Source organism: Ammodytes marinus (genome assembly GCF_949987685.1).
Source record: "Ammodytes marinus genome assembly, chromosome: 16".
In the NCBI taxonomy this organism is placed as follows: Eukaryota; Metazoa; Chordata; class Actinopteri; order Uranoscopiformes; family Ammodytidae; genus Ammodytes; species Ammodytes marinus.
The window spans coordinates 19,425,840-19,441,916 of record NC_137220.1 but is presented as its reverse complement, the minus strand read 5'-3'; the positions used below and the strand labels follow the sequence as shown (position 1 = coordinate 19,441,916).

General features: G+C 41.6%; 1 protein-coding gene across 1 annotated transcript in view; it reads left to right on the top strand.

Annotated features, from left to right (window-relative positions):
• Window positions 1-13,579, top strand: part of usp43b (ubiquitin specific peptidase 43b) — a gene marked incomplete at its 5' end in the record, with an annotated part of 57,689 nt that extends 44,110 nt beyond the window's left edge. Inside the window, 8 exons of the mRNA XM_080044116.1 lie at window positions 3,948-4,051; window positions 6,439-6,516; window positions 6,630-6,759; window positions 8,721-9,072; window positions 9,810-9,968; window positions 10,444-10,617; window positions 11,795-12,940; window positions 13,535-13,579. Coding sequence (XP_079900242.1) covers window positions 3,948-4,051; window positions 6,439-6,516; window positions 6,630-6,759; window positions 8,721-9,072; window positions 9,810-9,968; window positions 10,444-10,617; window positions 11,795-12,940; window positions 13,535-13,545 — 2,154 coding nt within the window. The 3' untranslated portion in view covers window positions 13,546-13,579. The remainder of the gene's footprint in view (window positions 1-3,947; window positions 4,052-6,438; window positions 6,517-6,629; window positions 6,760-8,720; window positions 9,073-9,809; window positions 9,969-10,443; window positions 10,618-11,794; window positions 12,941-13,534) is intronic.
• Window positions 13,580-16,077: the final 2,498 nt, after the last annotated feature.

Below are 16,077 nucleotides of genomic sequence, written 5' to 3'. Positions count from 1 at the left end.
GCAATGCTCAGAGCAGATGTTTGCTCTGAATCTTTCATCTCAATAGAATCTCAAGTTTCCTTTCAATGAATTACACTCACAAGTGGATTCTTCCGCCTCTGTCTAATTTTAGCTTCAGCAAAGATGCAATTCAAAAACAAAGACCCGGCCCCCCCGTGTTGACCCAGACATTGCACACACAGAAAAATTGAAATCCCTCTTCAGTGTATACACACACACACACACACACACACACACACACACACACACACACACACACAAACACACACACACACACACAATGCACAATGCTCAAACTCACAATGAATAATAATTATACTCTGTGTTCTTTGCATGGGCTGTAATTGGAGATCTTTTGCCTTGTCAGGCTCAAACAATACCGCAAACATTCCTCACCTCACACCGGCCTCGCTGAACACAAGACCTGATTACCCTTGGTTGAAAGCAAGACCCAGGACGATCCCATGGGGGGAAACATTACAAATGTTTGAGTCTCCACCAGTTTGCGTGGAGCTCGCACACTCCTTCCGACAGGATGCCGAGATGAGATTTTCACAGGTTTTATCCTTCCCTTCTATGCAGTCACGCCAACGGGTGTGACATTGCTCAATGCCAGCCAGATCTCAGATGCTTGCTTGTTCATTTTTCCTCTCACTCACACTCACTTACTGTCCGTCACATACACACAATAATGTGTTTTCTGGTGTTACTTTCACATATTCCTCTTCATCTGCTACTGGGTAGGAAATTAACATGTACACACAAACATGGATACAAAAACACAACAGTACAACACAACAGTCGCAACCTTATAATTTACTGTTGCTCTGCGTGTCATGCTTTCCTTTCTCACTTGGTTATGCAGTTTGCATTTTTTTAGATTTGCTATATAATTCATGGCGGGTTTTCTTAAACATTGGGTCTTTGATTGCAGGCAGAGGTAAACAAAATGAGGCGGTAACACTTTACAATAAGGTACACAAAATTGTAGGTAGTTACTGGGTAACGAATGAAGAACTACTATATACTTATATAGTAGTAGTTACAGATTATACATTATATATCCAGGAAAACCCTATTCCTGCCAAGTCGTAATTGATAGGAATCTTTCGGTGCTCTTTGCAGGTTGTACACACAAGCCTTTCACCTTTTACCTTCACAATAAGCCCAGCCCAAGCACGTCTGTAATGATAAGAAAACTTATTTTGGGTTTACTCTCATCATGAGGTATTTCAGTTGTTGTTTTTGTACACAGCAGGTTGAAAAGGAACATCGATGAGTTCTCTGAAAAAGCAACACAGTGCACCTAGGCGCCACAGGCACTTTGGCTGCCTGCAGTGTCCATAAACACATGAGGCTGAAGCAATGAAGAGAGGATACTATAGCTCAGTTACAACGCCCTGCATCATGTTTACTCAAATGGAAGGCCCAAGCAAAAATGTTACTTATACATCTAGTAGTTCTGGTCAAGTGCAAACAACACTGATACTTTAAGTAGTACTGTATATTGCAAATGTGAGGCAGTAATTCAGAAGCATTGTGTAACCCCCCCCCCCACCCCTCCCCTAAGGGTTGTGCATTCCAGTGGGTTCATGTGTTCAGCATATCAATATTGCTGTCTGCTTTGGTGCACTCCTTCCCATCAAAAAGATCCTGCCGGATCGAGCGGTCCTCCAAGGACTCAGAGTGGGTGTTTGTGTTTGAGCTCAGCCAGCAGCATACACACTAAATTTCACTGGAACAAGAGTAGATCACTTTCATTTTTTGCAAAGCGCTCATTTATTCCTAAAGCTCCTCCATGCTTAGTGGATCTCGGTGTAATATAAGAATGCTTTCAAGGAGGAGAAAAAGCAAAGCATGTTAGGATCTTATTTGTTCTATCTTTGGGCTTTGCGTTCCAATTGAGAATGGTATGAGTTTTTGGTTCTTTTCGCTGTGAAATGATACTTTGAAAGCAAACAAAACTTTAACTCCATGCTCCACATTGAGGCGCTACATGTTGATTCAAGCTAAACTGCTGTGTGCTCAACATTTCAGGTGCTGGTCTTGGCCTATATTTCTCGATGGCCCACTTTGGTCTCTTGTGTCTCTGTGATGCTTTAGCCTGTGTCAAAAAACTTAAATATGAAGCTGTGTAAAACTCTGCTTACGTATGGGGGGTTCGCAGTGTAGTGGTTAGAGCGCCCAACCATAGAGTCTCTATCCTCAGAAGCAGCAGATCGCAGGTTCAGAGACGGCTTGTTGTCGCTCTCTGCATGTCATTCCCCTCTCTGTCCCATTTCAACTTTGTCTCTCCAAACTGTCTAATAAAAGCATAAAAATGCCCATAAAGAATCAACACAGAATTCCAATACTGAGGCCACATTCTGTGTGCCAAAGAGACAAATCATTAGATTGACTGACCAAAACTTGATCGCTGGTCGCTCTCTTTGATCATGGGGGACAATAAATGTGACAAAAGACATTCCCCAGCTAATCTGATGCTACTGGTTAAATGTTTGAAATAATTATTTTCTGCAGAAAACCAATCACTCAACTTGTCTGAAGTCCCATGGGACCTGTCAGGTTTTATGATGGGAGATCTAGATCTAAAAAAGGCCCATTCTTTATCAAAGGGAGCATATGAAACTTAACAGTGGCAGTCAATCTTCCTTTGGGCACACATATTGCATTCATATAACCATTTCAGCCCACATTTTTTATGGTCTGAGGTCTCCAAACTGAGCAGTCATTTTTTACTGAGCACAGTAAAAGTCATTGTTGCTGCTTCTGCTGCAGCTTCTTCAGAACCCCTAGCTATGTGTTCTCTTTTTGTCATTATAACAACCATCACATCATAGTTCTGTGAAATCATGATGGGTGAATAACACCAAACAACAAAAAGTGACGTTACACATACTGTAACTTGCTGCGGTGAATGAGTTTGTGGTGGCAGAACTCATGTAGACCATAACTCTACTTCAAAGTCGATGGCAGCTTTGTGAGGCTTTGCTTAAGCAGAAAGGTGCTTTGATCTAAATGCTAATGGCGGCATGCTAACATGCTGAAAATGATATTTTCGCATGCAAAGATTTCTTAAATTGCACGGGGTCATCCCTATGGTCCCACAGCCTTATGGTCCCACAGCCCGATGTTCCTGAAATTGGATATAAGGTTCAGGTATCACAGCTGGGTGGTTAGGGGAAGTGGACAGGGAGAGGTTAGAATAGGAGTGACACACATCCAATCACACACACAGACATACTATTCTCTAATATATATAGTTAGATTAAATACAACCAACGGGCTGTGAAACCAACAGGCTGTGGTAACATGGACACGCTCCCAATAGCACTGCCTACAAAGCTGAGGCTGATGGGAATGCCATTAGTTTTGCAAATATTTGGTCAGAAAGCAAAGTATCATAAAATCTTTAACCTAATCGAAGGATCACCAAATTGATTCCAATTCATCCCAAGTGTAACAACGATGTTACAATAGTTGCTGAGACTTTCCAGGTGGTGCTAGAGGAAAAAGTCAAGTTGTAAAGTCTGTAGAAAATCCTATCCATGGGATCGTTGCGGAGATATTTCAATCTTGGAGTGGTTGATCAAGCGACCAGCCAGCATTGCCAGTTTTAAAGCCTTATTAGCAGCATTGGCTAAATATAACGCAGAAGCAGTTTAGTAAACCTGACACCACATTATGAAGGAAAATCCCTACCACATTAGAAGTTTGAATGGTTTATGTGGGCAAATATTTGTCAGCAAAGCATCAGGGAGTCCATCAAACCACTTGATAAATCTGACATGTCAGACCAGTGTTGTTTAGTTACTATTAAAAGTGTGATCAACTAAATCTAAGCCCTGGAAGTTTAAAATGTTGTTGTTTGTATTTATAGAAAGCATAAAAAAACCCTGATGCAATGTCTATAGCTTAACATTGTTTTTGCTGTGCCCCTCTTTCAGAATACAAGAGTGCTGTTCAATGTGCGTGTGGTGGAAGGATCAGCCTTTTACAGCTACCTGTCACCTCAGGACGGACGGCCGCTCTACCACCCTGCTGTCGACAGGTGAGGGTGTCGAAAATACAACACACGTCGAGTTAATTCTGGTGGAGTAGTGGCTCACACTGGCTCTCATGGTCTCCAAACACATTCAAAGAAGTTCTGCTGCCCTTTACGACCTGATTCATTTTCCCATCCTATATCACCATTGCTCAAGATGCTTATAATTGGCATTTCTTAACTTTTATTAGCTTTTTTTCTGAAGAGTTTTTTTTTTTGGTGGGGGCGGGGGGTGTTGATTGCACTCGCTGAATCCTGAAAGTCTGTTATACCAAATAAAAGCGCATAACCATTCATGCAAAAAGTCCTCTTATCCAAATGGTTTATTTTTGGACACATTTCTAGAGTTGATACACATCCTACGTCCATGTATGTATATCCTGCAAAATGATATTTCTGCAGGTGCAAACACTTTCCACTGAGTCAACTGACAGTCTTTACACTACGCTCTTCTATGATTAGACTAAAGGATTATTAGATTACCTTAATGTGTTGTAACTTATTTTGTTGTAGAATTACTGATATTATGGTCAAAACACTTTCAACACTGAAATGACCGAATGTTCCCACAGGCTCATTCAGATTTGATCTAATGTAATCAATTCAAATGCAATTTTTCACTAATCTAATAGTGTTTCTTGAGAACAACTAGCTACAACTACAGGCTCGCAGCCAGTCACTGAAGACACTTTGGCATAACAACACATTACACACGAGTAGGACTGTTAAAGTTGTAAAGTCCTGCATGTTTTGACGATCGGCACGCACGGTCCTTGTAGATGTTCTGAAGCTGATCTATTTATATATATCGTACCAACTGTTAAAGTTAGACACAATTTTATTTTACAGTATTGACTAATCAAGGCAGACACTTTATCCCTTTCCGCAACTGCACATCGGATGACTTTCAGTTCCAGAAGTGAATTGCTGTTTCAAAAGGGGCCTTTTGGCAAGGTCTTGAAAGGACTCCCATTTGTGTAGTTGCAAAGAAGAGCTTGTTCATTCCTTGAATGGTGCTGATGGAGGCAAATGCTTTTGAAAATCTTTGAAATACAAATGTGAAGCACACTGTATCCTAGGGAGCATATGTAATGAGAGTGTTTGAACTCTAAAGATTTGGGAGATATGCTCTGTTCCCAAGTCAACCCACATCAAACAGCATAAGAATGTCCTAGTGAAAGTGCTTTAGTACACATTGTAAACTGTTGATGTCTATGTGAAGTGTCATATACATTACTATGTTTATCATACCAGATGCCATATTTCCAAAATTGACTCATTATAATTTGATCATTTTGGTCAATGCAGCAGGGCTCTATGGATGTAGGTCAGTTGGGGTCCAGACGTCTGTTGGATAGATTAACATTCATTTTTGTACATATACTCATGGTCCCCAGATGATTCCTCGTGCTGACTTTGGTGATCTTCATACTTTTACCTTTTTAGCGCCACCATGTTGTACACATCTATGAATTTGAGTGAAACAAGAGTAGAGTGCCCATTCACACGTCATTTGGCGCTGTTCTGGTAGCAGAGCACTCTTGTCCTTCTTGGCTAGGCTCTTGCAGTTCTTCTAAAGAGCCACTGATCCAAACAACTTCCCACTCGGCACAGCACTCCCTTGGGTCTCTAAGCAACTCATCTGCCAAGTGCGCAGGCCAATCTGTCACACAGGCACGCACACATACATGTTTTCCTTTACAGTATGATGATGTCTTTAAGTCCAAAAACATATCTGCGGATTGCCCAGACATTTAAATTGTGCCGAAATGAACTGAAAAAGTTCAGTGAAAACATTGTGTTAACAGACATGGAGCCTGTTTTGGTAAATCTCTGCTCTTGAGATCATGAGATAAGATTGAGAACCCCTGAAACGAGGTTGAGTTTGGATCTTTTTGACTATTTACTTTTGATGTGTTGAAGCTCAGCTGTGAACTGTGAGTTTGTTGAGTGCTCTAACCAAAATCAGGGGAGTTTGCCTCTCTGTAGCTCATAACTATTGTTTATCTAAAACATCCACGTGTATATCCCCAATACAATCTCACAAAATCCCCCTCTTTCTCTCTCTCACACGCACGCACGCATGGGCACACACACACACACATACACACACACACACACACACTAAGATATGAGCAACAGACAAATATTATCCAATGTTGCCTTATCATATCATGTATCTGTCTCTTGTCTGAGCCTGTATATCAAGCAGTCCATGCTTCATTATTTACTGTGGTGGTGATGACACCAAGTGGTTAGAAAGCATCAATGCAGGTGCAACTTTGTACTTGCATGGACTTGCATGGTTGAAGTCAAACAGGTGATGTAGGACAGGTCAATTAAATGTGTGGAGGGGCTCCTTCCTCTGACCTTTGACCTTTTACATCTTGTAGAGCGCTGAAGCTCTGCGGATCAGGGGGACCTCCACACGTAAAGCTCATCGTCGAGTGGGAGCACAGAATTAAAGACTGGTGAGTACCTTTTATCTGTTACATACTGACACCTATTTACTCTAGTCATTACCTGACATAGAACTACTTTCTGCATGTTTGAGTGGACTAACCCATGCCCTCCTGTCCCACAGCCTGTTTGGTAACATCCAGGAGGAGGTGGTGAAGGATGCGGAGAGCGTGAGGAACCAGCAGCAGCAGCACGTCCAACAGTACAGCTGCACATTGGACGAGTGCTTTCAGCTCTACACCAAAGAGGAACAGGTAGCCAGTCTGATATCACCTTAATCATTCTTGATGACACCTTTTTTTAGCGTCTTTGAGCCATACTATCCAGACCTAGGGACAGTGTAGATTTGCTATGAATGTACAATGTACACAATGGATGTTGAGGAAAGAGAAAATAAATAAATAAATGAAAGACAGCTTGTAACATAAAGGTATGTGGATAGGTTGTAGTTCCACTATGTTTGGACAATCATTAAGATGAATAGAGCTTGATTTGACTGATGAAGACTGTGAACACACTCTAGTCAGCAAAGGACAGAGCTGGACAGGTTTTGAGTGGCATATTACTGATTCAACAACAACAGCTGTCATGTAAAACCATCCATTTGTGTTAGCGGTTCTCATCAGGAATCAGTCAGAATTTTTTTTCTTTTTAAAACGTATTTGGTTAGTACTTCAATAGCCTTTACTCCTTCTGTTACGTCTTTATACGTTTTCAGTTTTAAAAAAAAAAAGTAAAAAGAAAACCTATAATGCAATATCCAGCTTTGGTTTAAATAGTTACTCATCTTGTCTTAAAAATCATTCCACATTACTAATAAGTAATCACCCCAACGTGGTCCAAACCACCATATACTTCTATTAATGAATGAATGAGGGACTATTCTACACATTTTTGTTTATATACATATAGAAAGCAACATATACAGCAGTTACACACTTTTCTCTATATACCAAGAGAATTGAGAGTAAAAAAAACTTCACCGCTGTTGTGTGACTGATGGTTGTTACCTCATGTCGCCACCCAGTGGCACTGTTGGCACGAGGAAGGCTCAACTGTCTGTCTGCACCTAGTCCAGTCATGCACATGAAGGACCTACTAGGCAACTACTACTTGTATTCAACATTGTGACAAAGCTATTTTTATTGGTATATAAAGAAATCATAGAGATTTCAGAGATGCAGTTAAATAAATACATTATACCGCCACCCACACTTTTGCTCCAACAGAGCCCCATCCCTAATTGCTCAGCGGTAGTCTTCACTGGCTTTTTGAGTTAAGTTGATTTTGTAGCTTAATAATTTGCCGAATGTCTTCAGGAGATCAAGTGTTCTTGGAAGGCTAATTAATGGTTTCGGACAAGTACAAAAGCATGCCTTTAGCATAAACGGATACCTTGTTCTCTGAATTCCCTTTATATCAGTCTCACTGCGAAACACAATTGTTAAAAGCTCGACTACTTATAGCGTATAATAGGTGTGACAAAGGGCAGCACTGTCCAGTGCCATGATGCAGAGGGAAGTAAGTGGAGGGAATAGTGTTTGTTAAGTAAAGCAACCAGCCTTCTGTATTCACTCATTTGAACCTTTTAAGCTGCAGTATTTTCCAAATTTAGCAAGTATCTAATAATTCAATCATAAATATTGCAATCCCAACGAGAGCATTTCTCCGCTACTGACATCTGAAGGAAACCTTTCAGACTGGCACATCACTCACGTTAATGTGAGAAGTTTCTGTGTTTAATCTAAAGCCATAATAGATGAGGTACATAATGTAATAAATAGTAGCTTCTGTCCCCATTTTTCCTTGAGTTTGAGTCCGGAGGTAGCCTGCATTTCCACATTAATGCATTCACACACACAGTGATATCTGCACTCACTGGGCACTTACTGTATCCCACATGCGATTCGCCCTGACGAAAGAAAAATTATTTTTGCCAAGAACCAAAGCCAATCTGTAGCACTGTTTCATACAGTGATTCACCACTGCACAGTTCTAGGGAAAGGCCTAATAGGAAGTCTCCATAAAAACCATATGAAATACTTCTTGTTTCAAGAGAAGCTGATAAGGAGAGTAAAATGCCCAATCTCCATTGTGCATCATCTTCACTTTCATTTATCCAGGAGAGGTGAAGAAGCTATTTTGTTATTTTAAATTATTTTAGATTTTTTTTTAAGGCTCATGTGTCCTCCTTTTTTGTCTTCCTTTTCTCCAGCTGGCCCCAGACGACGCCTGGAAGTGCCCCCACTGTAAGCAGCTGCAGCAGGGCACAGTGAAGATGAACCTGTGGACGCTGCCGGACATCCTCATCCTGCACCTGAAGCGCTTCAGGCAGGTGGGAGAGCGCAGGAACAAGCTCACCACGTGTGTGCATTTCCCGCTGGCCGGCCTGGACATGGCGCCCCACATGGTGAACCGCAACCAGGGCGCCCCTCCCCACCACCAACCCCCTCTGCAGCCCGGCTGGAAACCGGCCCGACGACCCGACCTGGCTCCTCCAGACTTCCTGTACGATCTGTATGCTGTGTGCAACCACCACGGAGGCATGCACGGCGGACATTACACAGGTCTGAATGACTTGACTAACACCTCCAGAGACCTATTGTAGGCTAATAATAATAAAAATTGCTTTATTTATGACATTAACCAAACAAGATATTTAAAAAATATTGAATAAATATAATTAAAAGTCAAATAGAACTACCGCCTATACTTCCAATTGCCCGAATGGTGGAGGTAGAGTTGTGGTAGCCAATGCTTTAAAGAAGGTAAAGGTCCGAAGAAGCTAAAATTGTACATAGTATTTTTTCTTTCTTTTTTTTGCTTGCTAGAATTTTGTTGGCGCCAAGGTAGCGTGGTCTCAAAGTGCTGTCCAATTTTACCATTTTGAGCCCTTGCAGTCTCTAGTACTTAAACACTACAGATGACGTCAGTTTATATCAGTTAGGGTTCAGGGCTTGAGGCTACATTGGGATTGGACCTAAGTGTGAGTTTGAAAAAAACCCTCAAAGCGTTCTTGAGATATTGCGTTCATGAGGTCACAGTGACCTCAAACGTAGACCAATGACCTCCAAAATCGAATCAGTTCATTCTTCAGTCAGAGTGGACATTTGTGCAAACTTTGAACAAAATCTCTGCCGGCGCGGACATTAGACTTAGTAGATTTTTTTTTTTTAGGAAAAACATCTTTTATTTATTTCTTTAAAGCTTAATTGAGATAATACAGACAACAAATGATAAGATGAAAATCATTCACTCCAGTCCTAAGTCTATGTAATCTCCTTCTATTGTTGTTGTATTGCAGCCTTTTGTAGGAACTCAGTGGATGGCCAGTGGTACAGCTATGATGACAGCAGTGCTGAACCGGTTCCAGATGCAGAGGTGTGCACACGTGGAGCCTACATCCTCTTCTATCAGAGAAGAAACACCATCCCTCTTTGGTCTGCCAGTTCCTCAGTCACCGGTCAGTCCTTTCTAATCCTCTGCTTTGTATTGAGAACAGTCAGGTCCAATCTACTTTATCGTTTGGGACAAATCTTTTTTCCCCTCTGTTATTTCAGTCTTCCAGTATTGTTTGATTGTACTGCTTTTAAGCAGCATCAGTTAACTGTTTTTAGCCTTCCCTACGGCTGTAGAGAAAAGCTATTCATGTCGTATCCCAAGTCCAGCCTTTCCTGGGATCACAGTGGCATTTATCTTCATTGTGTCAGCAGAATGAGGGTATTCACAGATGAATGGCGATGATGATTGCATTGTGTCGTCTTATTTGATTTGATTTTGCGGTGTGTGGATGCAGGATTGTCGCCCTGCTCTCACTTTGACTTTTGTGAGGAAAATAGAAGTTTGCCATGGGAAGCCTGGTGATGTGTATAAATTCATGATGTGCAAAAAAATTCAAATTCAAATCCTATTCTATTTTTTATATTATTTTTTTGCAGGTTCCACCAGCTCATCTGCCTCTGACCACTGGCTGGTCCGGCTGGCGGGGGGCAGTGAGAGGGGCAGCGTGGTGTCAGCAGAACCGGTACCTGGACCAACGGGGCCCATACAGGCCCCAGAGTCACCCGAGCTGCCAGTGTTTGGAGACGAGCTCCCCAAAACAGTAGACACAAGTGGGTATACTATCAGGAGTAGCATACACACCTTTAATTGTCTTGATGCTGCTGTGTATAGAACATCATTACATTTGTTCTGTATTAGCAATGCAAGTATTTGAAATCCTTGTTACACCCCTGGCTGATTTGGCAACAACAATACATGCTGCACACATTGTGATAAGTCTTTCACACAGTCGCAAGGCAAATTATAGTTGGGTTTATGGCTGAGTAGAGGGAGGTGTGCAACTCTTCTAACAGCTCTCTGTTTCTGCTCCTTCTTAGTCTATAACGCCCTTTACAAAAAATGCAGAAAAATCAATTGTGTTTCCTATGACTGTTTCACATTAGAGCCACCCCATGGTTCATTATCTAAATGCGCTTAATGTGAATTAGCAGCAGTAGAACTTGGGGCTGGTAACAGATACAACTCCCGTACTGTTGTAGAGTGAACAGTAAACAGCTTGGTTATTATAAATTAGATAAATCTACTTAAGAGTAACACCAGATTACATGCGTCATATTTCCTGTGGATCCCTCCTGCATGTGAAGACAATTTAAATCCAGGGAACGAGTGGCGGATGTCAACAGAATTGAAATCCATTGAATGCTATTGCTGACAAAATGCCAACTAGAAGTCAATCAATCAATCATTCTTTATTTGAAGCTCAGAATCACAAAGCAGCATGGTCCCAATACACTTTACAAATAAAATACAGGAAACATTAAAAGAACAATACAAACATTGATATTTTTTTTATTTTTTTTAAAGGAAAAAAAGAGTACGTAATCAAAACTGATTTTGATTTCAGGATGTAAGCCTTACGATTGATACGTTTTCCCTTAACAAGCATTAAGGCTATATCATATCATATCATATCATATCATATCATATTATATCATATCATATCATATCATATCATATCATATCATATTTTATTACTGTATGTGTATGGCTTGGTAAATTCAATAATTCAAGGTATCCTTTCTAACAATGTCATATTGATCGAATACTACATGTTGTTCTTAAATCAAAGTTACTTAAAATGTTCCTTAGTCGTGAAATATTTCATTTAGATATTTTAACAATATTCCATTCATTTTATATATTTGCTTAGAAACATGCCAGCACTCCAGTAGCTATCGGAAGTAGCAGTAGGTAGTTGGTGTTAACGGATCATGTCTTTTTCTTCAGATGGGTTTGAAGCTAAGCCGTTTGCCCGTGGGACCCATGGCAGGAGTGTCAGCATGAGATCACCAACCAAGCCCAAGGAGACTCTGAGCAAAGTTCTGCCTCTGCGCTGGTCTTTTGGCTCCAAGGACCGCATCAAACACCCAGCCCAGACCCAGCCCGGAGAGCTGGTGGAGTACCTGGAGTCTGGGCGCAGACCTCGATGTACCAAAGACCCTATCATAACGCTGGTGGCCACTCCACCGCAAAGGAATGCCCATGGAAGAGCCTTGGAAGTAGGACAGGACTGCAGCTCACCGAGCGGTAGCAGCCTAAGCTGTACGGACAGACCCGGCTCCGACACGTGTTACTCTCCCAAAGTACCAGAGGGACAGAGCAGAGCGTGTTTGGAGAGGAGCATCATCCAGGGAGTGTGTAACAGCAGCAATTTCAAAGCAAGGGATTATGGGTCTCTGAGGCCGAGGTCGTCCAAGAGAACAAGGCAGGACCAGGGCAGGACCCCGGACCTTCACGTGCAGTTTCTGAGAGGAGCCTTTCTAGAGGGTCACATCAGCCACAGTGCACCTCCGAGCAGGGACTCCACACTGAGAAGGGCCAAGGTGCCGACAGTGGGGACGTCCAGGGCCCAGAAAGACATGTTAAACATGGTCAATCAACCCGAGGACAGGAGGGGGCATAAGGGACAGGAGGGACGCAGCCATGACAGCCTACTGTCCTTCTTCAAACCCGGTTTCATGAAAAAAGACATTCCTGGGTCGCCAATCAAGGGGCAAGACAGGCATCTGAACGGCAGACACGGACAATTGGGGAAGCCGGCGACATGTCATTTGGCCAAACTGTCCCTCTCCAATGGAACACTGACCACTGCAGCGCTAGAAGAGAGAAGGGCCGGCGTCAGCCCGGGCTGCGATGCCCACAACTGCAAAGTCCAGCTGCTCAACGGGAAGGCTGGGAATCACAACCCGGTAGACATTAAGCGAGCTCACAGCTCCAGCAACATCCAGACCAAGCTGGATCTGACTTTTCGCAGGTGCGCCTCCCTGCAGAGGAACGGCGAAATAGTGGCCCCTCCAGCTCACCGCATCCTGCTGTCGGAAAAGCCCAGCTACGCCACTCTGCAGCGGACACGATACAGCACCACCTCCCTGGGTAGGCACACACACGTTCCCAAGGCCTGTTTGTGAGGCTGCAGTGCAGGCTAAGTTGGTCACAATGATAGATACAGAATTATAGGAGCTGTTGAAGATTATTATTAGTCATTAGTCAGGAAGTTTAGCTTCAGCGTTAGGATAGACGACAATGTAAACAGAGTTTGATTATGAAGCTTCCCTGCTGCTTCCATAACTATTGCAGTACTTGACACTGTGGCGTGAACCCAGCCACAATGAATAAGTGGGAGGCTTTAAAGGTAAAGTCTGTAAAATGTATCTGTGTTTAATAAGTGTAATTTTTTTCTTATAAATGACCTTAGAATTAGCCTTTTATACTGTATCTACGTAGGAGCGGGGCACGCCACCTACGTAGATACACCGCCATGTTTCTACAGTAGCAGAAAATGGGCAAACATCACCGTCTTACACGTTTTTATATTTAGTGGGTGTCTGCCGGCAATGCACCTTCTGGGCGACGAAAAAGTAGAGTAGAATAAATAACTAAATACTGGTGGTTACTTCAGTGACTGGTTACCATGTGACTGATGTCCTCGTTTGTGTGTTTTGTTTGTTTGCTTTTCTTGGTTTAAAGTGCCTCTGTGACAGCCCGAAAATGATTGGTGAACACAAGGACGTCTCTACTGATTGGATGGCACCTGGAGAAGCTCCCAGCAAAAGGCAGAAAGAAAGTACATTTTCTCGCTCCCCTTCATAGTACTGTTCTAAGTTCTTACCTGTGTGTGTCTTAAACTAAATCTATGCAGAGTTTAATTTAGGAAGGGGATATACTGCTGCAATGTGACGTTTTGTTTTAATTTTACAAAGCAGTCTACTGTTAATACATGATTTTATTTTTGAGTTTATTATTTGAAGAGTGGAGGGTGATTCGGTGAGTTTGCTTGTTTTGGGCCAATTGTACTTTCATGTAAACCAACATCTGGTCCGAAGGTAGGAACCTAAGGGAAACACATGGTTGGTTAGAGTGGTATGCATTGGAGTCCATTCAGGATATACCATAACCCGTTGGCTAAAACCTGTCAAATTGTCACACACACTGCAAAAACATACTAACACCTGCACTGTAAATTGGCTGCCATAACAACAGACGTCATTTGCTTTATCGTGTTATAATGCCACTGCACCTTCTATCCATATTACTACAACACGACTACGTATACTACACAACCAGAGCTTACACGCTCATAATGCTACAGTAGGAGTAATTACAATCAAAATTGGCAACAAGAAGGATTTTTAACAGGGTTTTTTTCCCTGTGTTTCGGATATTTATTGAAAAGATAATCTACAACTCGTAACCAACAGATTGATGAACTGTTTGTTTTTGGATGTACGCTAGATGTAACATGTAAGGAGAATCTCCTACTAACTCAGCTTGATCATTCAACACTTTTAAACTGGTGGTTTAAAAAAAAACTTCCCTCGAAATTCCTTTTACCTTGTTTTTATTTTTTTGTTTGTTTGTTTGTTCTCTGAATAAATTATGATTTTTTTTTTGGCTACATCATAAAGAACAGTAGGTGGGATTTTGCCAATTAATACAAGAAAAAAATACATATTTTAACCACCAAAAGCTTGCAGAGCAATGAAAGAAGGATTTTTTGTTTGTATATCGCGCACACACACACACACACACACACACACACACACACACACACACACACATACGTTCATTATTTCTCTGCAGCCACTGGAATGTGATGACAGTCGAGAATCTAGAGCTGTTGTCACATGAACTGTTATAAAGCAGCCACCACAGATGTATGTAATGTATTTTGAAAACACAGACATTAGCCATATTCACCATGTCTGTATCTGCACAGCGCTCTTTTGTTTACTCATATGGGGATTATTGAGGGAATGTAAAAATCCAATGTCACTGTGTTCACCTTTTCAAGTTGTGTCACTTAACATTCACTGTCTAACAACACTCTTTACCAAAACAAAATGACAGTAAACAAAGGATGTTTCTGAGACATTATTGGGGAAATGTGGCTAGATTATATTTTATTATTAACTTTTTTAAAGTCTACATTTTGTACCTGATGTGTAACTATGTAATTTTAGTACCAGGTTAAAACTGTATGTTTCAGGATGCTGTATAAGATCAGATAAATACATACTGTTTAACTAAGTGGGGTTGAATTGGACACAACACACAGAGAAAGTCCCTGTGCTGGACTGGTCTATAATGTCTGCTTAATGTACTGCAAATTTTATGGATTGCAAATTAAACACAGCTTTTGTCACGAACAGATTTGTTGGAGTTGAATGATTTACGACCAGAGTTCATCCTTCTTATCTCACGTCAGGCTGCTGCGGTATTTTGTTAGGATTCAAGACACGTTTTATATACTATCTATGGTGCCGACTCCGAGTTGATTGGCTTCCCTTCTTAATTAAGTCAGAAAACTTGTCAGGCTACAGTTGCTCTGGTGGTGGCTTGTTTGCCCTGAAACAAGGGTAAATGTGTCCAGAATACTGAGCGATTTGATTGGTTTTTGAAGTGTGGCTCCTGTCTGATATGCTGCCATGGTGATTGAATGGATGGTGTAAATAGTACTTTATTGCCAATGGGAGATGGGGGCATTGTCAAAACCACTTCAGTTATTCCACAAATGTTGCAAAACTGGTGAGGTGTTAACACCACATTTGCACTGTCCCAAATTAACATAAGGGCAGCTTTAAAACATTTTACTGCAACAAGGTTACCCGTCCTACCACTTAATTTTACAAACAACATCTTTTATACGTTCACATTAGCACTTCCGAAATGGTTAGAGTAGGCGTGTGCACACCCAGAAAAGCTCAGGGGAATAGGTGTTGGATACAGAAAAAGAACATTGCAGTACAAGGACAACCAACACAATGGATATAGGTACCCTCTTTCACCTCCATGCACTACATGTCTTCAACAAGCTACACACAAGAAGGGAATATTATCTATATTGATTATTTATTTTTATTTATTTATTTATTATTCTTTCGGACAATTCCACCAATACACAATTTTCTCTTTCATATCTTCATACATCTTACTTTGTGTTGTCCGAAGGGTGACGGAAGAAGCCAAAGGCTTATCAGGTCCCGCCCCCATCATTATCACTCTTTTTCTTT